We start from the raw sequence: 24,526 nt of genomic DNA on the forward strand, positions 1-24,526 counted from the left end.
ATTTTATTTTTTATATCTATATACAGTAAAGGTCAAATGTTTGGACACACCTTCTTCATTCAATGTGTTTTGTTTATTTTCATGACTATTTACATTGTAGATTCTCACTGAAGGCATTAAAACTGAGGAATGAACACATATGGAATTATGTACTTAACAAAAAAGGTGAAATAACTGAAAACATGTCTTATATTTTAGATTCTTCAAAGTAGCCACCCTTTGCTTTTTTTGATAACTCTGCAAACCCTTGGTGTTCTCTCAATGAGCTTCATGAGGTAGTCACCTGAAATGGTTTTCACCTTCACAGGTGTGCCTTGTCAGGGTTAATTAGTGGAATTATTTCCCTTATTTATAAAAAAAGCAAAGGGTGGCTACTTTGAAGAATCTAATATAAGACATGTTTTCAGTTATTTCACACTTTTTTGTTAAGTACATAATTCCATATGTGTTCATTCATAGTTTTGATGCCTTCAGTGAGAATCTACAATGTAAATAGTCATGAAAATAAAAAGCATACACATTGAATGAGAAGGTGTGTCCAAACTTTTGACCTGTACTGTACGTGTGTGTATATAGTGTATATGCATTTTTGCTATGATATTCTTTAGTGTATTGTATCTTGATACTTAAACTTTACTTGTTATTTACTATGGTCATCATTCACTGACAAGTTATTTCCTATAATGGATACTTATGAATATTAGTTAATATTAGTTAAAAGAAAATATTCAGTTTAGGAGGTGTGACTGTATTACTGATAGAATTCTACTTGAATTATCAAACATTGAGTTTGTTAATGTAATCTTTCTTTGGATTCTAAATAAAGATGTTTAAAAAAAAAAGAAAAAGAAAAAAAATATAGGAAAACTACTGGCGGTCGCGGACATATATATATATATATATATATATATATATATATATATATATATATATATATATATATATATATATATATATATATATGGTCGCGGATGCCTTACTCCGCCTCTGACTGGCTTACCCTGGTACCTCAACCAATCCCACTCCTCATCCCTAAACCTAACCAATCCAACCAACGAAGGTAACGAGTACTAGCCAATCACAGTAAAATGCCTTCGCCATCCCAGGAAAAGAAAATGTGTTTTCCCATCTGGAGCTAACCTTTTATATATGTCAATGGAGCTAACCCGTTCTCTTAATACATCCATGGAGCTAACGGGAGCTAACCTAACCTATGGAGCTAAACCCTTATATGTCAATGGCTAAACTTCACTTAATACCTAATACGAGCTAACGTTACTTGTTTGCTAACAGCAGTGTGAGCTTATGTCGTTTGTTTATTTGCGCTACTTCGGGGAAACATGTTTGGTGTTAAACTTTGGTTGACTCTCTTCTGTCTTCTGACTTTAAATGGATTAATACTCGGACAGGAACACGGTAAGAAACTGGTTTCAGATGTTTTTCAGTTCGTAGTTCAGTCCTTGTATTGCTGACCCTTCACAGCATCTCCCCAGGTACTTATACGTACGCAGTTCTCTACAAAATCTACGACCTGTCCCTTGATACTACTCTCACGGGTTAATGGCTTGTTCCTTAGCTACATAAAATACTCCTGTCCTTAGTTTTTGTTACATTGAGATGAAAGAATTCACTTTCAACCTTTGCTAAAAAACCATCAGCATCGACACAGTGTGATCTTATAAATATTGATACAAATTAATGACAAGACCCGACTTCACATAAAGCGTCCTCGTGGTTAATTTGATGTAAATTTAAAACCACAGTAGTAACCCTACGTGGAAGACTGTATGGCTGCAGCCTGGAGCGTCCCATGTCATTCCGTCCCGTATCGTGCCGTCCCCAAGCTTCTACTTTTCAAAAATAAAAGCTGGCGTCTGGAATAAAATACTTTAAAATACTTTACTGCTTTAATACTTTTTTTTAAATACACTGCTGTGTACCATAAGGAAAATCACAGAAAGAAACCATCAGGGTCTGTTACCATAAATTGCTAACAAATGTCAACCAACGCTGATGCAGCTGGTTTCATCAAATGTAGGCCTAGGTTAACATGAGTCATTTTGTAACCACCACTTTTTGAAAACCTCAAGCTCAATTTAGTTAAAAAAAACGAAAAAAAGTCCATAACACATATAATTCTTGAGCCAGATGCCAAAAATCCACAACAATCTCTATCCCCACAGGGCAGACACACACACACACACACACACACACACACACAGCTCTGCTGCTGCGCTTGGTGTTATGTGCCTTCTGGTTTTTCCACCTACTGGTTTCCGAGCCTGTCCAGATGCCGTGTAAACCTATCAACCTATCCACGTCAACAGATTTGCTACATATTCATAAACATTTTACTGACCTTTGCATGTCGCAATTAAAATAAAAACTATACTGAACTGAACTGAAAATCTGGGCCCTACATTACTATAACATTGTACAGCCGGGAAAAATGTGTCTGAAAAGTAATTAGGATGATCCTTGTCGCTGGATTCGAACCTCCTTCAGCAAAAATAAAAACATAAGAGTCTGCTTCACCGTCCACTACACTATCACATTTATCACACCACCTTCCTTCTTTTCCGTCAGTAGGCCATGAATCACTGTTTATCTGAGTACTCGAAACACAACAGGTTACCTTGATTTAGACTTAAAAACATAACTATATCATGCACTCCCACCTTCTGCTACACCTCTGCGCGCCCCCATGTGCAAGGATTCGCGCATAAATTATAGCAGGCAGCACACGGATTCTGAAACAATGGGTCTAAAACAAATGGTTACCCTGGGCTGGAAACGTGATCTCGAGGCTCTCAAACAGCTCCAATAACAAGTTCCTTGGATTTATGAAACAAAGCGATATTTCAATTGACATGGCTTAAATGCCTACATCTACGTTCATACGCCAGCACAACGTAATGTTTATGACCCTAGCCTACTATAACATTGTAAAGTGGGAAAATGTGTTTTAAAAGTAATTAGGATGATCCGTGTCGCGGTCGATTCAAAACTTTCTCAGCAAAAATAACAACATGCCAGCCCATTGCGCTGTCCACTACTATCATTTCAATCACAAAAGCTTCAGAACATGACTTTGTTTTCTCTCAGGTTGATAGGTTTACACGGCATCTGGACAGGCTCGGAAACCAGTAGGTGGAAAAACCAGAAGGCACATAACACCGGGACATTCTGCTTAACGTGAAAAAGCTTAAAGGGGTGATAGAATGATTATATAGGGTATTTTACACTGTTCCTTAAGGTCTCCTAATGAGGTATGTAACATTGGTTGGGCTGAAAATTGCCCGAATGCTATTTTATTAGGCCCTTAACTACCCTGTGAACATGGCTCTATTTAGAGCTTTTCTTCCAAATATGGTATGCTAATGAATATTCAGAATGAGCTACGTGCTGATTGGTTTGAGCAAACTACATAGAAACATATGGGAGACTCTGCAGCAGGCCGCATATTTCAGACACTGCAAAGTTATACATTGTCCGGCTATTTCGTTATTAAATTCACTTCTGAGACTTTTTTAAGCGAGAAATCAACTATATAAAGCTCAAATATGGGCCGTTTTACGAAAATTGATGGCTAATTGCAAATTTGGTAAGACTGTGTGTCGGAGTTCAGCCGCTGGTGCTGCCTCGCCGCCCGCCGGTGCTGCCTCGCCGCCCGGCCTGCCTTCCTTCACAGACCCCGGCCTGCTATGAGGTACTTGGAGCTCGGTCACGGCTGGCAGCCCACAGCAGGGACTACCAACACCGCTGCCCTGACAGAGCTCCAGGGCCTTCAACTCCCCTCTTCCTGCTAGCTAAATGGCCCGTTGTGTGAGAGTGAGAGCGCGCCCGTCAGTGAGCTTGTTCCGTAGTCCCATTAGCCCAAAACGGTGATTTTGCGCAGGTATGGAGTGCTGTGGGTTGCCAGCCGTGACTGAGATCCATCTACCTCACAGCAGGCCGGGGTCTGTGAAGGAAACGGCGGCGAGGCAGCTACACAGGCAGCACCGGGCGCTGAACTCCGACACAGGCGGACAAAATTTGCAATTAGACATCAATTTTCGAGAAAACGCGCTTACCATTGACCTCTACATAGTTGATTTCTCGCACGCATAAAAAGTCTCAGAAGTGAATTTAATGGTAAAATAGCATTTGAACATGTATGCAATTTCTGAGATCTGCACGACCTAGATTCAGAAGACTACCTGATCTCAGGTCAGTAGCCTATGCAAATGTCTGGGCGTGACAAGAGAGAGACTAGAGCCAAATTAGGAGGAGCCGCAATAGTTGACGTCAACTATGAGGCTTGTTGAGATTTGCCCGTTTTCAGAGGGCAGTTTCAAATAGTGAGATTTGCAGAGAAAAGAGGTATCAATGGGATTTAGAGGTTCTATGTATGTCCTAGTTACCCACTAAACTGTTATTATTCAACTATGACAAGGTAAAATCAGTTTTGCATTCTATCACTCCTTTAACGTGGTTTAATGTGCCTCAACAACAATCAATCATCACCAAATTTCTCATGGCCATATCTTGTGATGAACACTTAAGCCTGTCAAAAGAACTAAACTGAAATCCAACGATTGTAAGTTATTTCACATTAACATTTTCTTCTTCATTGCGCCTATGGCGAGGAAAAAGCTTATACCTTGATTACCAAATTTCTCTCTGATATTGCTCCTCATAACCACTGAAAATTGTCAAAAAATCTAACCAGAAATGTGGTGAGGATAGATTGTTGTTTAGGTACATTAAACCACGTTAAGCTTTTTCATGTTGTAGGACTTATAAAGCCTATGAGAACCATGGGGAGTCAACCCACAGTTGCTCCGCTGCCCTGCTGAAAATGTGAAGCAGAAACGCCGTCGAATGTCAGATAACGTCCATAATAATAGGACTTTGGGTTCAATTTTTGACAGTTTTCAGTGGTTAGGAGAGAGAAATTTGGTGAGCTTGACATGGGACGCTCCAGGATGCAGCCATACCCGCCTCGGAATTGTTGTTATTATTTATTTTTTTGTGTGTCTTTTCTTTTTTGTCTTAATGTTGTTAAAATGCCTTGTGATGTGATTTCCGCTGCAACCTAATTTCCCCACGGGGACAATAAATTAACAAACAAACATTTGCCTTGGAGATTGGAGCATACGTACACAAACAAACATATATAAGCATTAGTAAGAATAGAAAATGAAAATTAATGCAAACACTACTATTATGTTTAACCAACACATGTATGCTGTGTTCAAATAACATGATGAAGGTTGGTTGACTTAACTTGGTTTGTTTAGATGGAAAATAGGTGGCATGATTAAATCATGTTCATCCAATGAAATTTTTTTGTGTTCCACCAACAGGTACTATTACACTAGAAAAAAAATCATTTTTAAACATAATTTCAGTCCTCACAATGTCCCACTGTGGAATAATGGAGTCACTCTAATAAAATCTATGTTTATGGAAGACTGGATGGAGGAACAAATATGGTCAATTGTGCATCTGATGGATGGAAATGGTAATATTCTCCAATTTGATGAGTTTAATTCTCTATATAACTTGGATTGCTCTCTTAAAAACTATACTAAGGTGACACCAAACATTCCAATGGCACTTATTCAGATAATCCAAAATAATCTAGATAATACACCAACACCTACATTACAAATTATAAATATTGATTATGTGGATCTTTTACATAAAAGATGCAATAATGCATTTCTAAGGCAATTGTTTGTATGTATCCTGGTTCAACAAGGACGAAACTTCTCAAAAACTGTGTAATAACTAAAATATTGCCTATTATAACTAAATTCCCTCCTATATATAAAGAGATGTATTTTAAAATTGTGAATATTTATCCTTCAAATGAATGTATCGCTGCAAGGTTCAAATTTGATGTTGATAACTGTCACCTCTGTCTTACAGATGTAGAAACTACAGAGCACCTGTTTTATACTTGTGATATGAATCAAATCTTATGGAAATCATTACATGACTGGCTAAACTCCAAATCCATGAATATAGACTTTTTTTTTTTTTTTTAAACTATCCAGTTAGGAATAATCTTAAAGGACAAAAGAATTGAATTCTTGGTTAATAATCTTATAATAATAACTAAATATTATATACACAAATGTCAGTTTGCAAAGACAACCCCTCCCCAGTGTGAAATGCACTACAAAACAAACTTTCTATGCTCAAGAAATGTATAAAAAGGTCAGTAGCGCCCAAGCCAGGAAGCTCTGTACACTTATGTCTGAATTTAACCTTTGCTAGCCCCTTGCTCCCTTTTTATTTTATTTTATTTTTTATATCTATATACAGTAAAGGTCAAAAGTTTGGACACACCTTCTCATTCAATGTGTTTTGTTTATTTTCATGACTATTTACATTGTAGATTCTCACTGAAGGCATCAAAACTATGAATGAACACATATGGAATTATGTACTTAACAAAAAAGTGTGAAATAACTGAAAACATGTCTTATATTTTAGATTCCTCAAGTAGCCACCCTTTGCTTTTTTTATAACTCTGCAAACCCTTGGTGTTCTCTCAATGAGCTTCATGAGGTAGTCACCTGAAATGGTTTTACCTTCACAGGTGTGCCTTGTCAGGGTTAATTAGTGGAATTATTTCCCTTATTTATAAAAAAAGCAAAGGGTGGCTACTTTGAAGAATCTAAAATATAAGACATGTTTTCAGTTATTTCTACACTTTTTTGTACCAAATTCCATATGTGCTCATTCATAGTTTTGATGCCTTCAGTGAGAATCTACAATGTAAATAGTCATGAAAAAAAAAAGAGATACGCTTGAATGAGAAGGTGTGTGTCCAAACTTTTGACGTGTGTGTATATAGTGTATATGCATTTTGGCTATGATATTCTTTAGTGTATTGTATCTTGATACTTAAACTTTACTTGTTATTTACTATGGTCATCATTCACTGACAAGTTATTTCCTATAATGGATACTTATGAATATTAGTTAATATTAGTTAAAAGAAAATATTCAATTTAGGAGGTGTGACTGTATTACTGATAGAATTCTACTTGAATTATCAAACATTGAGTTTGTTAATGTAATCTTTCTTTGGATTCTAAATAAAGATGTTTAAAAAAAAAAAAAAAGAAAAAAAATAGGAAAACTACGGCGGTGGTGGGACATATATATATATATATATATATATATATATATATATATATATATATATATATATATATTTATATATTATATATATATATACAGGCCCCCCGATAGGGGGACAAACGGGTCTGTTGTCCCGGGCCCACAGTAGGGGGGCAGAACTGGGCCCTCATTAAATTACGGAAGAATTAAAAATCTTTTTTTTAAAATAGGCCTATTTGTGGAAAAAAATATGTAGCATAATATTTGAATTAAATAAAAGCGTTTTATTTGTTTTCTTCCTAATTGTCCTGGAAATGGTGGTCAAGAACCCCCACCCTCAACATAAAAATGGTTTGGCCACTGATCAAAATTTGATATTGTCACTTGATTTGAAGTTCAGTACGCTCAAAATGTCCGGTCAGCACAAGTCCGGAGCTCGGAAAAGGAAAGAAAGAAGAAGAAAATAGAGGCCTTGGAGATTTTCTAAACAAATATTTAAAAAAGGTGGTGACGGTGAAGCTGGAACTGTCACCGTAGAGCAAGGTAAGAACCAGCGCAGCCAACGTTTACGAGCCTTGTAACGTAACGTAACAGGCCAGCTCTAATGTTAACGTCCATTAGCTTGTATAAAAGCCTGAGACAACACGTTCTCTCTGACAGAAACAGTTGAGTTTGGTAGCTCCATCAGTAAGGATGAGACAGAGAGAGATCCAGCTGCAGTCAGGTGACAGAGAGAGTGATGCGGGAGGGGCCCGCTGCCCCGCAACGGAGGGACAGAGTCAGGCTACCGGTGAGAGAGAGAGAGAGAGAGAGAGAGAGAGAGAGATGCGGGGGGGCCCGCTGCCCTGTCGGAGAGTCTGAGCAGGATGGATCAGACACTGATTACACACTTAATTTCAGTAAGAGATGTGAGGAGAGGAAGAGCAAGGGAGAAAGGAGAGATCTGGCCGCGGGGGCCCATCTAAGATCTCGTCCCGGCCCAGGCAAGACTGTCAGCTGGCCTGTATTATATATATATATATATATATATATATATATATATATATATATATATATATATATATATATATATATATATATATGGTCGCGGATGCCTTACTCCGCCTCTGACTGGCTTACCCTGGTACCTCAACCAATCCACTCCTCATCCCTAAACCTAACCAATCCAACCAACGAAGGTAACGAGTACTAGCCAATCACAGTAAAATGCCTTCCTCGCCATCCCAGGAAAAGAAAATGTGTTTTCCCATCTGGAGCTAACCTTTTATATATGTCAATGGAGCTAACCCGTTCTCTTAATACATCCATGGAGCTAACGGGAGCTAACCTAACCTATGGAGCTAAACCCTTTTATATGTCAATGGCTAAACTTCACTTAATACCTAATACGAGCTAACGTTACTTGTTTGCTAACAGCAGTGTGAGCTTATGTCGTTTGTTTATTTGCGCTTCGCCGGAAACATGTTTGGTGTTAAACTTTGGTTGACTCTCTTCTGTCTTCTGACTTTAAATGGATTAATACTCGGACAGGAACACGGTAAGAAACTGGTTTCAGATGTTTTTCAGTTCGTAGTTCAGTCCTTGTATTGCTGACCCTTCACAGCATCTCCCCAGGTACTTATACGTACGCAGTTCTCTACAAAATCTACGACCTGTCCCTTGATACTACTCTCACGGGTTAATGGCTTGTTCCTTAGCTACATAAAATACTCCTGTCCTTAGTTTTTGTTACATTGAGATGAAAGAATTCACTTTCAACCTTTGCTAAAAAACCATCAGCATCGACACAGTGTGATCTTATAAATATTGATACAAATTAATGACAAGACCCGACTTCACATAAAGCGTCCTCGTGGTTAATTTGATGTAAATTTAAAACCACAGTAGTAACCCTACGTGGAAGACTGTATGGCTGCAGCCTGGAGCGTCCCATGTCATTCCGTCCCGTATCGTGCCGTCCCCAAGCTTCTACTTTTCAAAAATAAAAGCTGGCGTCTGGAATAAAATACTTTAAAATACTTTACTGCTTTAATACTTTTTTTTAAATACACTGCTGTGTACCATAAGGAAAATCACAGAAAGAAACCATCAGGGTCTGTTACCATAAATTGCTAACAAATGTCAACCAACGCTGATGCAGCTGGTTTCATCAAATGTAGGCCTAGGTTAACATGAGTCATTTTGTAACCACCACTTTTTGAAAACCTCAAGCTCAATTTAGTTAAAAAAAAAAAGAAAAAAAAAGTCCATAACACATATAATTCTTGAGCGCCAGATGCCAAAAAATCCACAACAATCTCTATCCCCACAGGGCAGACACACACACACACACACACACACACACACACACACACACACACACACACACACAGCCGCTCTGCTGCTGCGCTGGTGTTATGTGCCTTGTGGTTTTTCCACCTACTGGTTTCCGAGCCTGTCCAGATGCCGTGTAAACCTATCAACCTATCCACGTCAACAGATTTGCTACATATTCATAAACATTTTACTGACCTTTGCATGTCGCAATTAAAATAAAAACTATACTGAACTGAACTGAAAATCTGAGCCCTACATTACTATAACATTGTACAGTGGGAAAATGTGTTTTAAAAGTAATTAGGATGATCTGTGTCGCGGTCGATTCAAAACTTTCTCAGCAAAAATAACAACATGCCAGCCCATTGCGCTGTCCACTACTATCATTTCAATCACAAAAAGCTTCAGAACATGACTTTGTTTTCTCTCAGGTTGATAGGTTTACACGGCATCTGGACAGGCTCGGAAACCAGTAGGTGGAAAAACCAGAAGGCACATAACACCGGGACATTCTGCTTAACGTGAAAAAGCTTAAAGGGGTGATAGAATGATTATATAGGGTATTTTACACTGTTCCTTAAGGTCTCCTAATGAGGTATGTAACATTGGTTGGGCTGAAAATTGCCCGAATGCTATTTTATTAGGCCCTTAACTACCCTGTGAACATGGCTCTATTTAGAGCTTTTCTTCCAAATATGGTATGCTAATGAATATTCAGAATGAGCTACGTGCTGATTGGTTTGAGCAAACTACATAGAAACATATGGGAGACTCTGCAGCAGGCCGCATATTTCAGACACTGCGAAGTTATACATTGTCCGGCTATTTCGTTATTAAATTCACTTCTGAGACTTTTTAAGCGTGAAATCAACTATATAAAGCTCAAATATGGGCCGTTTTACCGAAAATTGATGGCTAATTTGCAAATTTGGTAAGACTGTGTGTCGGAGTTCAGCCGCTGGTGCTGCCCTCGCCGCGTGCTGCCTCGCACCCGGCCTGCCTTCCTTCACAGACCCCGGCCTGCTATGAGGTAATTTGAGCTCGGTCACGGCTGGCAGCCAACAGCAGGGACTACCAACAGCGCGCCGCCCTGACAGAGCTCCAGGGCCTTCAACTCCCCCTCTTCCTGCTAGCTAAATGGCCCGTTGTGTGAGAGTGAGCAGTCTAGCGTGAGCGTGGGTTACACCAGCAATCTCTTACCACGTTACACATGTCATGCCACTTACACAAAATCTAACTAAAGGTCTTATAAAGCTAACAACGGTGTCCGATTTCAAGTTAATGAATATTTGTGAAGACAAAGTGTTTGGTTTCGTAAGTGTACCGTCCTTCAATCCTAGCTATGTCTAGCTACAAACCACGGATAGTTAGCTTCCTTTTCGCCTTAATTCGAGTATATTTATAGTTTGAATTTCGTCACGCCACTTACACAACATCTAACTATATGTCTTATAAACCTAACAACGGTGTCCGATTTCAAGTTAATATTTGTGAAGACTAGGTGTTACGTTAGCTGTGACTGTCCCTTCAATCCTAGCTACAAATCACGGTTAGCTTCCTTTTCGCCTTAATTCGAGTATATTTACAGTTTGAATTTCGTCACGCCACTTATACAACATCTGACTATATGTCTTATAAAGCTAACAACTGTGTCCGATTTCAAGTTAATGAATTTATTTTGGGAATTTCAGAGGAATTCTAAGAAGAGGCTAGCTAGCTCTCATTGATAAAGCTACATCCAGCCGCAGGCTCTATCAATGAGACTCACGGACAAGCGGCGTTTATTTCCCCAATTGTTTGTTTAAATAACTCAACACATTATAATTACACACATTAAAAGAGTAACTGGAACCTGTGGTAAGAGATTGCTGGCGTAACAAGCTCGCTGACCGCGCTTTCACTCACATACACCTGGCATTTAGCTAGCAGGAAGAGGGGAGTTGGAGGCCCTGGAGCTCTGTCAGAGCAGCGGTGTTTCGTAGTCCCATTAGCCCAAAACAGTGATTTTGCGCGGGTATGGAGTGCTGTGGGTTGCCAGCCGTGACTGAGATCCATCTACCTCACAGCAGGCCGGGGTCTGTGAAGGAAGGAAGGCCAGGCGGCGAGGCAGCTACACAGGCAGCACCGGCGCTGAACTCCGACACACAGGCGGACAAAATTTGCAATTAGACATCAATTTTCGTAAAACGGCCCGTATTTGACCTCTACATAGTTGATTTCTCGCATAAAAAAGTCTCAGAAGTGAATTTAATGGTAAAATAGCATTTGAACAATGTATACAATTTCTGAGATCTGCACGACCTAGATTCAGAATAATAACTGATCTCAGGTCAGTAGCCTATGCAAATGTCTGGGCGTGACAAAGAGAGAGACTAGAGCCAAATTAGGTGGAGCCGCAATAGTTGACGTCAACTATGAGGCTTGTTGAGATTTGCCCGTTTTCAGAGGCAGTTTCAAATTGTGAGATTTGCAGAGAAAAGAGGTATCAATGGGATTTAGAGGTTCTATATATGTCCTAGTTACCCACTAAACTGTCATTATTCAACTATGACAAGGTAAAATCAGTTTCGCATTCTATCACCCCTTTAACGTGGTTTAATGTGCCTCAACAACAATCAATCATCACCAAATTTCTCATGGCCATATCTTGTGATGAACACTTAAGCCTGTCAAAAGAACTAAACTGAAATCCAACGATTGTAAGTTATTTCACATTAACATTTTCTTCTTCATTGGCGCCTATGGCGAGGAAAAAGCTTGTACCTATGATTACCAAATTTCTCTCTGATATTGCTCCTCATAACCACTGAAAATTGTCAAAAAATCTAACCAGAAATGTGGTGAGGATAGATTGTTGTTTAGGTACATTAAACCACGTTAAGCTTTTTCATGTTGTAGGACTTATAAAGCCTATGAGAACCATGGGGAGTCAACCCACAGCTGCTCCGCTGCCCTGCTGAAAATGTGAAGCAGAAACGCGTCAGATGTCAGATAACGTCCATAATAATAGGACTTTGGGTTCAATTTTTGACAGTTTTCAGTGGTTAGGAGAGAGAAATTTGGTGAGCTTGACATGGGACGCTCCAGGATGCAGCCATACCCGCCTCGGAATTGTTGTTATTATTTATTTTTTTGTGTGTCTTTTCTTTTTTGTCTTAATGTTGTTAAAATGCCTTGTGATGTGATTTCCGCTGCAACCTAATTTCCCCACGGGGACAATAAATTAACAAACAAACATTTGCCTTGGAGATTGGAGCATACGTACACAAACAAACATATATAAGCATTAGTAAGAATAGAAAATAAACAATAAATACAGAAACAAATGTATTAAAAAATAGCTGTTCAAGTTAGTTTAAGCTCTGTGTGGAATGGGCATGTATAGTCAGATGAAGTGTGGATGAAGGTCAGTGCAGTGTGTAGTGACTAGGGATGGGGCTAGAGGCTGTCAGTGGGGGTCCCGGGGCCCTTGTTAACACGGCTGTCTGCAGAGAGGAAGAACCAGTTTTTATGGTGGGAGGTTTTGGTCCTGATGGGCCTCAGCCTCCTGCCAGAGGGGAGGGGTTCACACTGTTAGTGTCCGGGGTGACAGGGATCGGCTACCATCTTTTTCCTACATCATATATATTTACATCTTTCTTTTACAATCTTTATGCTGTTTATCCTTGCTGTTAAAGGATTTTAAAATGTATTTCAGGCTTATTGTCATCATATCCAGTACATAATTTGTTGATGTTGTGGTGAAGTTCATATTAAACCTCATGTTTCTGTGTTAGCCCCTAGTTTATACAGTCAATGGTTCCAACAGGTTGGTGTTTAGTTTAGTTTAGACTGCAGCTGCTTTCAGCAATAATCTCAGTACTAATAATTATGGATCAATATTTCTTATTTTAAATCATTAGTAGGCATGTTATTTACTTAAAGTCCAGGCCTTAAGTGACTTTTCAAAAGCAGTCTACTTACAGTCAGTCTACTTACAGTCAGGAGTCATGTGATTACTGCAGGTTTTCCTCATGTTACTACTGATGCTCAGTACTCTGTCTTCCAGTTATTCTCCGTTGATTTAAACCTTCTGTGTGAAGTGTTATAGAGAACAAACTTTACTACTTTTATACAGTACAAGTCAATTTTAGTGCTACAAATTAACCTTTGCTTTTTATTAATAAGGGAAAAAATTCCACTAATTAACTCTGACAAGGCACACCTGTGAAGTGAAAACCATTTCAGGTGACTACCTCATGAAGCTCATTGAGAGAACACCAAGGGTTTGCAGAGTTATCAAAAAAAGCAAAGGCTGGCTACTTTGAGGAATCTAAAATATAAGACATGTTTTCAGTTATTTCACACTTTTTTGTTAAGTACATAATTCCATATGTGTTCATTCATAGTTTTGATGCCTTCAGTGAGAATCTACAATGTAAATAGTCATGAAAATAAAGAAAACCATTGAATGAGAAGGTGTGTCCAAACTTTTGGCCTGTACTGTAGGTCCAAAAACACTTGATGTTTCAGCATCCCAGTTCTCTGATTTAGTGGTTGAGTTTGAGTTGCTCAGCCTAGTAATAATAATTTGTTGTTCATAATGCCAAGGTGAAATGAAATAACCACTATGCTGGTTCAGTAACAATATCTCTGATCTTTGTCAGAGAAAGAGATCAGAGTGTTTGATGGAGACTCTCTAAAAACAAAACTGTCAGAATTTCTCTATTTAAACATGATGATTAAAGTATGTTTTGTCTTTCAGGTCCAGGTGGTGTTAGAGTGGTTGTGAAAGAAGGCAGAGATGTTGTGTTACCCTGTTCTCTCAGCACCAAGGAGAACATTGTACAAGAGGTCTTTGACTGGAGGAAAGATGCTCAGAAACATAGACGTCTGAAGGAGGTGTTCGTGTATGACATAGGCATTCATTACAACGGTCGAAGTGGTCAGAGTGAAGAGTTCAAAGGTCGAGTCTCTCATTTTCCAGATCAACTGGAACACGGCAACGCCTCCATAATCATCAGAAATACAAAGATATCTGACAGTGGAGAATACACCTGTGAATTTCCCCGTCTTCATCAAATACTCTACATTGAACTTGTTGTCGGTGAGTACTTTTATTAAACATTAAATTCTTGATTTATTGTTTGTCGATCTCCAGCTGTCATTTGAGGTTTGAACATGGACTGTTCTTCTTTGTCCACTCAGTCTTCTGTTTAAACCTCTGACAAAGAAACTACAGATCCAAGATGTTGTTAAAACATATGAACAACACAACTATTGGATGTTGTTCCTGAACGATCCATTTTAACAAAGAGAAATCACAACTTTGCACATTATGGTACAAAACCTTTTTGTGACACACACACACTGTAGTCCAGCCTTTCAAAATGCAACAGCACACACATGAGCCCCTTCTCTGTGCGTAATATAGTTTTATACTGACATTTATACACTCCCAACCCCAAATCCACACATTTAACACCAGATTTCATATTTCTTGACCTCCTCTCCTACTCTTTCTTCAATGCCTAATGAATCTATCTCTCCCCTAAAATGACATAACATTATTTATAATACGTTTATTTGATTCACAGCTGCTACATATAGTGTTTTGACCTCGACAACCCAACTACATTTTACCGCAAACTTTCGACTAGTTAACTTTCTAAAGCAGGCGCAATCACTTGTTGGCTAAGGGTTGGGTCAGGACTCCAACATTAACACACTGACAACATTGTATTCAGAATATAAAAATATTGTTATAGCACTTTTTAATGTGTGATTGTGTAAAGGTGTTCACGAGATACCAACCTTTCGTGAACTTGTGAATTTCGCCAGCCATCTTCTAATTTTTTCATGGAGACAGACTGTGTGTGTGTGTGTGTGTGTGTGTGTGTGTGTGTGTGTGTGTGTGTGTGTGTGTGTGTGTGTGTGTGTGTGTGTGTGTGTGTGTGTGTGTGTGTGGCGCACTGCCACGAATTAGTCTATGTGTGGGAAAAGCTGGTGCCTAAAAAGTATCAAAGTTGGGTACCCAGCCCTAAGATTGATGGACAGGCAGCCTGTGAACGGTTCCCCTCCTCTCCCTCCTTAAATTTAACAGCAACCTCAAAACATGAAACAAAAATAAATCACATGTTGAGTTTTTGTGAATGTCTTCATCCAAATATATAGTTTTGTCATGGCTTTAAGGGAGGAGCTACCTCAGTAAACTATCCAGAGCACATTTTCAATATTTAAATACGATCTGTCAACAAGGAGCACTCCCAGTGATGTTGAGACAATTACAATTTCAGAATGATTCAGTGGACCAGGAGGTTTCTCATAGTTTCAACATGTGATGCTTATGGTATAAAAATTGACCTGCCATCTTTTTGTTTTCTTTCTCCTTTGCCGCTACCTGATCTTGTCTTTCCACGTAAGCAACTAATCAATGACCCTGATGGTCCTGCTGCCTGCAGGATCTTCTAAATCCTGGTGTAGGACCTGAGTCTCTGCCTCTGCTTACTGCTGTTCTAATGGTAACTCAGCTGCTGCTTGCTTTAACCACTCGGCTTCCTGGACCAAGGGAGTTTATTTTTATTTATTTTTTCAAGATTATCTTTTGGGCATTTTTAGGCCTTTATTTGACAGGACAGCTGAAGAAATGAAAGGGGGAATGACATGCAGCAAAGGGCTGCAGGTCAGAGTCGGCTTTACCAACTAAGCTATCCGGGCGCCCGAACCAAGTGAGTTTTGAGTGTTTTACATCCATGTTTACTAGTTTGCTTCTTCTTCCCTGTCATTTTTTTGATGCATGGCTGCATGTTTTGGTTTCTATCAGTCTTGATGCTAAGCTAAGCTAACCATCTGCTGGCTGTAGCTTCATATTTACCGTACGGACGGGAGTGCTATCGATCTTCTTATCCAACAAAGTGAAGAAGCAAGCCAATCACCCTCCACTTAATGTTTTCAAAGACCGATCAGGAGAAAAGCAAGGCGATGATGTCACTGATGTGTGCTATAACTCTGTAGACCTCAGTATCATTTAAATCTTGTGATGCAGTACCTTCATGTTGAGGAGCAGAGGGGGACGGGGATTAACTAGCTACATGTTAACAAGCTAACAAGGCCACTCCCCTTCAGTCTCACTTCATTCAGTCACATTTAGTTCTCTGTGAGGTCCATGTGTTGTTTGATTTTATATATTTAAAGCACATGCACAGAATAGCCAGAAGTTAAACTACTCTTCTTGATAGTGAATATTAATCAGGGCTCTAGAGTGTGACCAATTTGGTCGCACATGTGACCCAAATTTGTAAGGGTGCGACTAAGATTTTTCCTAGCTCGCACCGGTGCACCTAACGTCCTTGCATCCGCTGCCTCTCCACGAACGAAGCAATGTTGTTTATATGGATATGGTTTAATGTTGCGTTACATGACTCATTCCTTCTGTAAAGCCGTGCCTGTGTTTGGACCTCTCCTCCGCGCAGCCCCCCCCATTCACTCACACACGGCTCCCCTGCAACATGGAGAGACACAGCGCCGCCAGTCCAAACTGCTGACATTTGTCTACAGTTTTAATTGTTATTAACACAGCTTTATATTGTTAAGTATGAGAGGAAACCTGTATTGGTACCAGTGTTTCCGCTGGTAACTCTGTGTATTGCGGCCGCCACGGCGAAAAACACATTATAGCGTGTGAGACAGAGACCTGGGCGAGAGATGTGACCCATGGCCAGAATATCATAGTTCCTAAAAATGCAGCGCAGTGACGATACAGACATTTCATAGTCTACACAAGACGTGTGTAACACCGCTTACCCGCCAAAGCACATTCGACCCGTGCTGGACCCGTTCATAATGAGTCAGCCGTCACTCTCTGAGTAGCATACGCTTCAGTCCATCACACTCCCCCTCTCTCCCTCTGTCTCCCTATGTCTTTCTGTCTGTTTTTCTTCTTTTTTTTTTAAGATTTCGGCCTTTATTTTGATAGGACAGCTGAAGACATGAAAGGGGAGAGAGAGGAGGGAATGACACGCAGGAAAGGGTGCAGGTCGGAGTCGAACCTCTATATTTACCAACTGAGCTATCCGGACGTCATCTTTCTCTTTTAATGAGTCTGTTATTGTTGTAGAAAACAAGTAAAGGAGCTTTCTCAGAGATATACACTACCGGTCAAAAGTTTTAGAACACCCCAGAACATGTTTTTAGTTTTTTATTGAAATTTTAGCAGTTCAAATCCAATGAATAGCTTGAAATGGTACAAAAGTAAGTGGTGAACTGCCTGAGGTTAAAAAAAAGTAAGGTTACCCAAAACTGGAAAATAATGTACATTTCAGTATTTTACAAAAAGGCCTTTTTCAGAGAACAAGAAATGGGTTAACAACGTAAAGCAATGGAGGTTGATCAAGCTTTGAATGTTGGTGCTACCAATTCCCACAGGTGTTCACACTTGTCTGGATTACTTACAACCCCCTCTGTTTGTATAAAAGTATTGTTGGAACACACTGTGGTATCGTACCCTCGTGAGCATTATTTGAACAGTATTGTACTGCAGAAAGTAGTGTGTTGCTATAAAAATGGCGGGAAAAGGGCAATTAACAATGGAAGAGAGACAGACCATTTAAGAATGTTGGTCTTTCCTACAGAGAAATTGTGAAGAAAGTCAAGGTGTCAGTGAGTACAGTATTCTTCACCATCAAAAGGCACTTAGAAACTGGGGGAAACTCTGACAGGAAGAGGTCTGGCAGACCCAAAGCCACAACAGAATCAGAAGACAAGTTTCTGAGAGTCAACAGCTTGCGTGATAGGCGGCTCACAGGACAACAGCTTCAAGAACAGCTTAATAGTGGTCGTAATAAGCAAGTCTCAGTTTCAACTGTAAAGAGAAAACTTGGAGCTGCAGGTTTGATAGGTCGAGTTGCAGCAAGAAAGCCATTGCTAAGACGTCAGAATAAGAAAAAGAGGATTGCCTGGGCCAAGAAACACTGCCAATGGACTACTGAAGACTGGAAGAAGGTGCTATGGACTGATGAATCAAAATTTTAAATCTTCAGTTCATCACGCAGGATTTTTGTACACCGTAGAGTAGGCGAAAGGATGGTTCCTCAGTGTGTGACATCAACTGTCAAACATGGAGGAGGAAGCATGATGGTCTGGGGCTGTTTTGCTGGATCCAGGGTTGGTGATTTGTACAGAGTGAAAGGAACCCTGAACCAAAACGGCTACCACAGCATTTTTGCAGCACCATGCAGTACCCTCTGGTATGCGCCTAGTTGGTCAGGGGTTCATCCTACAGCAAGATAAAGACCCAAAACATAAGTCCAAGCTATGCCAGAACTACCTTAGCAAAACAGAACAAGATGGTAAGCTTAAAAACATGGAGTGGCCAGCACAGTCACCAGACTTAAACCCCATTGAGCTGGTTTGGGATGAACTGGACAGAAAAGTGAAAGCAAAGCAACCTACAAGTGCCACACATTTATGGGAACTTCTGCAACAGAGTTGGGAAGAACTTTCTGAAGAATATTTGATTTCCATTGTAGAAAGAATGCCACGAGTGTGTTCAGCTGTTCTATCTGCCAAAGGGGGCTACTTTGACGAGTCAAAAATTTAGAATACATTTTGGTTTATAAATTGATTCCATGATTTCTTTTTTAACTTAAACTGTTCATTTGTTCTATTCTTTCATTTCAGAGTACAAGAAGATATTGAACTGCATGAATTTCAGTAAAAACCTGGAAAAATTGGGGTGTTCTTTTTTTTTTTTGTGATCAAATGTTTTATTTATTTTGTATATTATAAAAATAAATAAACAACTACAAACTACAAACAATACACTGAGACAGAGAACGTGTCCCATGCCAGAAAAGAAAAAAGAGAAGGGGAACAAAGAGGAAAGACGAGAGGGAGGGAGACAAAACAGCAAGCAGAAACAGTCACACACACATACAGACATAAGACAAGAAACCAAACACGGCTACAGCCCGGATTTAACAGCCTCAGCAATGTTCACCCAGGTGTCCAGAGTCTTTCCTGGTGCTCCATTAATACGCGCTCCATATACACTACATCCAAGAAGGAAATGGACCATGTATGGATAGACAGGTCGTGAGGTGGTTTCCAACGAGTTGCAATCATTTTCTTCGCAGCTGTAAGTCCAGCAAATATAGCACGTTTCTGAGTTCCAGAGAGTTGAAAGGCTGACAGATCATTAAAAATCAAAACATTGACAGTAACGGGCACAGTAACATTAAATAAGGCAGACATTTTGGATGCAATACTGTTCCAGAACCGACTGACTGGAGAACACTCCCAGATAATGTGAAAATATGTACCTTGCGCTTTTGTTGGGCAGAAGGTGCATAACGGGCTGTTAATTATTTTCATGTGGTGCATTTTCACAGGGGTGAGATATGTCCTATGAATAAAATTGTAGTGAATCTGTTGGTGGTCCGGATTACGTGATACTTCTGGAATGCTAGACCATACATCATGCCAGTCAAAATCGATACTCAGGCCTGGGCAATCGCGTGCCCAGATCCTCTCAATAGGGAGAACAGAGCGGCCAGATATCAGTAAGAACTGATAAAGCTTAGATACCATACCACAGTTTCTAGGGTGCACAGTAAATAACTTCCGGATCGGATGGATGGGCAAAGGCCTCTGCCAAGGAACACCGTATGCCTTGAGTGCCGATCTTAATTGAAGGTAAAAGAAAAAAGAGGAACGTGGTAGATTGAATGCGTCCTGCAAGTCGGAAAAAGGCAATAAGCCAACCCTGCTAAAAATGTCTTTTAGACAATGAAGTCCCCTCTGCTCCCATTGTGGAGCTGTTATTGGCCTCCCCCCAATCAGGAGGGCTGTATTATTGAATATGGGGGAAAAAGTGTGCCAGTTACAAGATATATGGCAGTGTGTTTCAGCCAATCTCCAAGTATTGATAAGATGTGAGACAATGGAGCCAAAGCGTAGCTGGCACTGTTTGTTAGAAACATTGGCAAAAAGAACATCATGGAGTGACCAAGGAATTCTGACCTAGTGAGAGAGAAAAGAGCTTCCATGCAAGAGATCTAAGTCACGGGTACAACAATGCGAACAACTCAAACTGGAGGATAAGCTGAATAGAATTCTATTGCATAGAATTCAGGGGGAATCCCATCAAAGCCTGGTGATTTTCCTTTTTGCATATTCTCTACTGCCACTTTTAACTCTTCGATAGCAATCAATTTGTCCAAGCTAGCTGATTCCTTAGTTGATAACTTGATCAAATGAAGCTGATTCAACCAGCTGTCACAGTGAGATTTATCCAAAGTAACCTCCGATCCATACAGATTGGAATAGAATGTCTGAAAGGATTTATTTATTTCGACAGGGTCAGTACTAATGTTACCATCTGAAGACCTAATAGCTGGAATATCTGCAAAATAATTACTGGATCTTAACCTCATTGCCAAAAGGTGGCTAGGTCTAGCACCCTGAAAGTAATAGCGCTGCCTTGTTCTGTGAATTAGAAATTCAGACTTTTGTTTCAGAATGTTGTTTATTTCCTTCTTGACTAGTGACCGCTCTAAAGCTATAGCAAATAGTTTGTAACAGTGAGTCTAATCTGGTGAACTCCGCCTCAAGATTTTGTAGTCTCAGGACGTAAGCTTTGCGCCTATTAGAGCAGAACAGTATGGTGTTGTCCTGATAAATCCCTTTATCAAGTTCTCTACAATACTCTGGGTTCTAAAAATAAACTGAGTGATGTAGGATTCATTTTTCAGTAAGGAAGCGTTAAAGCGCCATCTAACAGCACGCTGAGACAGACGTTCTAAGGTGGCGGCGCAAAGAACCCCTTTATGGTCAGACAATGCCATGGGGAGCAGCACCGCTTTGTAGATTGAATGAAACAATTGGGGGGATGCAAAAAGAGTCTATCCTAGAAAAAGATTTATGTCGACCTGAGAAGAAAGAAAAATCCTTACAGGTGGGATTAACTGTACGCCAAATATCTATAATCCCCAAGATGCTGGCCCATGATTTCAGAGCGTTTGTAGCCTGAGCCTGGTCCCCAGTGACCTTTGCGTTCGAACGAAACCGCCATCAAAAACATTAGGAGCATAGGCTGACACAAGTGCAATCTTCCTAGAACTCAATTCTACTACAGCAGCCACGATTCTGCCTGAATTGTCTGACCAAGAGGACAAAACTTTGAGCGGGAGATTCCTTTTAACCACAATAGCCACTCCTTTAGTTTTGGAGCTTGCTGATGAGGATGCGATCGTATAATAGAATCTGTTGGCTAAGCGGCCGGCATCACTCTGCATCAGATGAGTCTCTTGCAATAATGCAACGTCGACATTTCTCTTTTTAAGGAGGGCCAGGGTGCTGGCGCGCTTGTGAGGTGCATTCAAACCACCACAGTTCCAAACTTAAAATGTAAGATCACCCATTTTCAAAAAAGATGTGTATTAAATGAAGACAGATGTGGAAAAGCAACATGCTACTGCCCTTCACCTTGTCGAATCCTAACAACAGTGCATCCAGAGTAAATACCCTCAAAACACAAAACATGTAAGACATACGACAAAAAACACATAAGACAGTGACACGAAAGGGGGACAGGGGGGGAAGCCGCCAGGCTAACACTAAAACTAGGTCAGTGATCAGAGATCTAACACGGGGCAGCACAGGGATAGGCGCGAGAATGGGTCCTGTAACCTGCGTAAGATCAATTTATCCACACCCTTAACGCAAAAAAAAATGGTGTCGAACACTTTTTAACAAGATAGATATGTCATTCAGAGACACAGGCTCTATAATTGTATCAGACAACATTGCGATCAGATAACAGCGCAATTAAACTAATTCACATTAAGAGATCGACACAGACCAAGAGACGTAAGTTTCGTTGTTGCTTTTGACTCACCCCAGCTTTTTTACCTGGGTAATGGGAGCTTAGCTGAAGTAGCGTTATCAGCTGAATAGCTTAGCCAGAGGCTAATGGATGGTGTTCTTAACATTACCCAACTAATACCGAAGATACCAACGTCTACACTAGTACAAATAGGTTATACTCATAAAAGATGGATTGTAAAGTTTGTAAGTACACCAGAAGTTTATAACACTTGCCTGTTCTTTCTCTCTTCTCTGCTGCTGTGTTACTCGGCAGTAAGAGTGCTTAGGGACATCTATAATTACTAACCAAAAAGATCAACAAAAATTTTATTAATTTAATGATTAAATAAGTAATGTCTCCAAACTTACCTCAATTATTACTTGTCTCCTGCTAGTTATACTACAGCACTTACTTTAAAAAATAAGTTAAACTAAAAATATTTTTGTTGCATCTCTTTGGTGTAGTAATTTGTGACTCCTAGCACTCTACACAGCAACAACAACAGCAGAGAGCAGAAGCCCAGTGTTATACATAAACTTTGGTGTACTACAAATCCAATCCATGTTTATAGTATACCTTATATAGTGTAGACCTTTATCATTTTGGGATTATTATGGGTAATGTTAAGAACACGATCATTAGCCTCTCGCTATATGCTACTACTTACTTACGCTCCCAATTTAACCCAGGTAGTTGGGGTGTTGGTCGAGTCATGGTCAAACCTAGGGTGAAATACTCGAACCATCACTTTAAGCCTGAGCTTCCTCCACGGCGTTCTCCGCGATGCTGGTCGTCTCTGCTGCTACAGTCCGAAGGAGAGCAGCGCGGGCCACATAATCCTCAGCCTCTTTAGCGGAGGTAAAAGCTCTGTATCGTGGGCCGTCCTTTATCTTCAAAGTGGCTGGGTAGATCAGGAAAAAATCCAACCCTTTGGCTCGCGCTGAATCCATGATTGGGGAGAAGGCTTGGCGCCGCTTGACCGTGAAACCGCTGTAGTCTGGGGCGAAGCGGATCTTTCTTCCCGCAACCACGGGCGGGGATCTCCGTGCCGCTTGCAGAATTGCCTGTCTGGTTGTGTAACGGAGCACATTGAAAATCAGCGTGCGATTGTCGGTGTTGTTCCCCTTTGCGCTGTCACTGTAGATTCGGTGAGCTCTCATAATTTCGACCTGGACATCTGACAAGTTTGGGAACCACTGGGGCAGAGAGCGCGAGAGAAACTGAATAGCATTGGAGCCTTCTAGGCCTTCCTTTAGCCCGATAATGCGAATATTGCATCTACGGTTTCTGTCCTCCATATCTGCTAGCTTCACCTGCAGCTCTTGAAGAGTTTGGCCATAGTCGTCGAGAGTATTTGAGTTGCTCTCCACGGCCGTTTTAAGGGTGCCCACATCAGATCTGATAGCGCCGAGGCTTGCAGTCAGTGATGCTAGTTGAGCGTGTATAGCAGTTAGCTTCTCGTCGCTCCGAGAGAAAAGCGACTCAAGGTAGCCCTTCTGTTTCTCAAGCACCGCGTCTGCCATTGCCTCCATATCGGCACGTTGAGTTTTGCTTTTGCTTGCCATTCTGCTTCAAATGACTCTATCGAGCACAAAGTAATAAAATATCAGTGGTGGAACCACAAAAAAACAACTATTTGGCGAGGTTAGGCCTGGAGCTAGAACCCTAAGCTGCCATCTCTGTCGAGCCGATCACGTGACTCCAAATTGGGGTGTTCTAAAACTTTTGACCGGTAGTGTATATTCTTTATATATCCTAGGATATTTATTTCAGATAACTTTCATTTACATGTGTTGCAGCTGTATATTTTCAAACTGGTAAAGGAAACCCTGTCTCTGCATTTTATTTTTATCACAATCTGTTTTAATAAAAGAGCTTGTGAAAAGTAGTGTTAATTTCGTCAGACGAGACGAGACTAAATATGTTCGTCAACGACCTTTTTTTCCATGACTAAGACGAGACGATGACGAGACTGCGCCAATGTCCAAAAACGCTGACTAAGACTAAATTAACATGCATTATTGTTGACGAAAAAAGACGAGACTAAAATGTTTTGCATAAAATAAAAACTAAGATAAAATCTCTCTTAATTTTCGTCTACAATCGTCTCTACTTTTTCATCATGAGATAGAATATTCAGCTGTTACCGAGACCCGGTGCTACGGCACCGACAGGTGCCCTAACGACTGTTATCTACCGGACCGAATAGCAACGCAGATTTTGGTGCCACTTAAATGCCTGCGCTTC

At 40.3% G+C, this 24,526-nt stretch overlaps 1 protein-coding gene across 2 annotated transcripts in view; it reads left to right on the forward strand.

Moving 5' to 3' along the window:
- The first annotated feature begins 1,057 nt into the window (after nucleotides 1-1,057).
- The window catches only part of LOC120557311 (butyrophilin subfamily 1 member A1-like), a 28,213-nt gene continuing 4,744 nt past the window's right edge, over nucleotides 1,058-24,526 (forward strand). The window contains exons 1-2 of one of the 2 annotated variants that reach the window (XM_039797514.1): nucleotides 1,058-1,416; nucleotides 14,180-14,521. In XM_039797514.1, the coding sequence (XP_039653448.1) occupies nucleotides 1,341-1,416; nucleotides 14,180-14,521 (418 nt within the window). In that variant the 5' untranslated portion in view covers nucleotides 1,058-1,340. Of the gene's footprint in view, nucleotides 1,417-8,569; nucleotides 8,657-14,179; nucleotides 14,522-24,526 lie in introns of those variants that run through there. The other variant, XM_039797513.1, reaches the window with a different exon arrangement.

The sequence above is a fragment of the Perca fluviatilis genome, chromosome 4, assembly GCF_010015445.1.
Source record: "Perca fluviatilis chromosome 4, GENO_Pfluv_1.0, whole genome shotgun sequence".
Taxonomy (NCBI): Eukaryota; Metazoa; Chordata; class Actinopteri; order Perciformes; family Percidae; genus Perca; species Perca fluviatilis.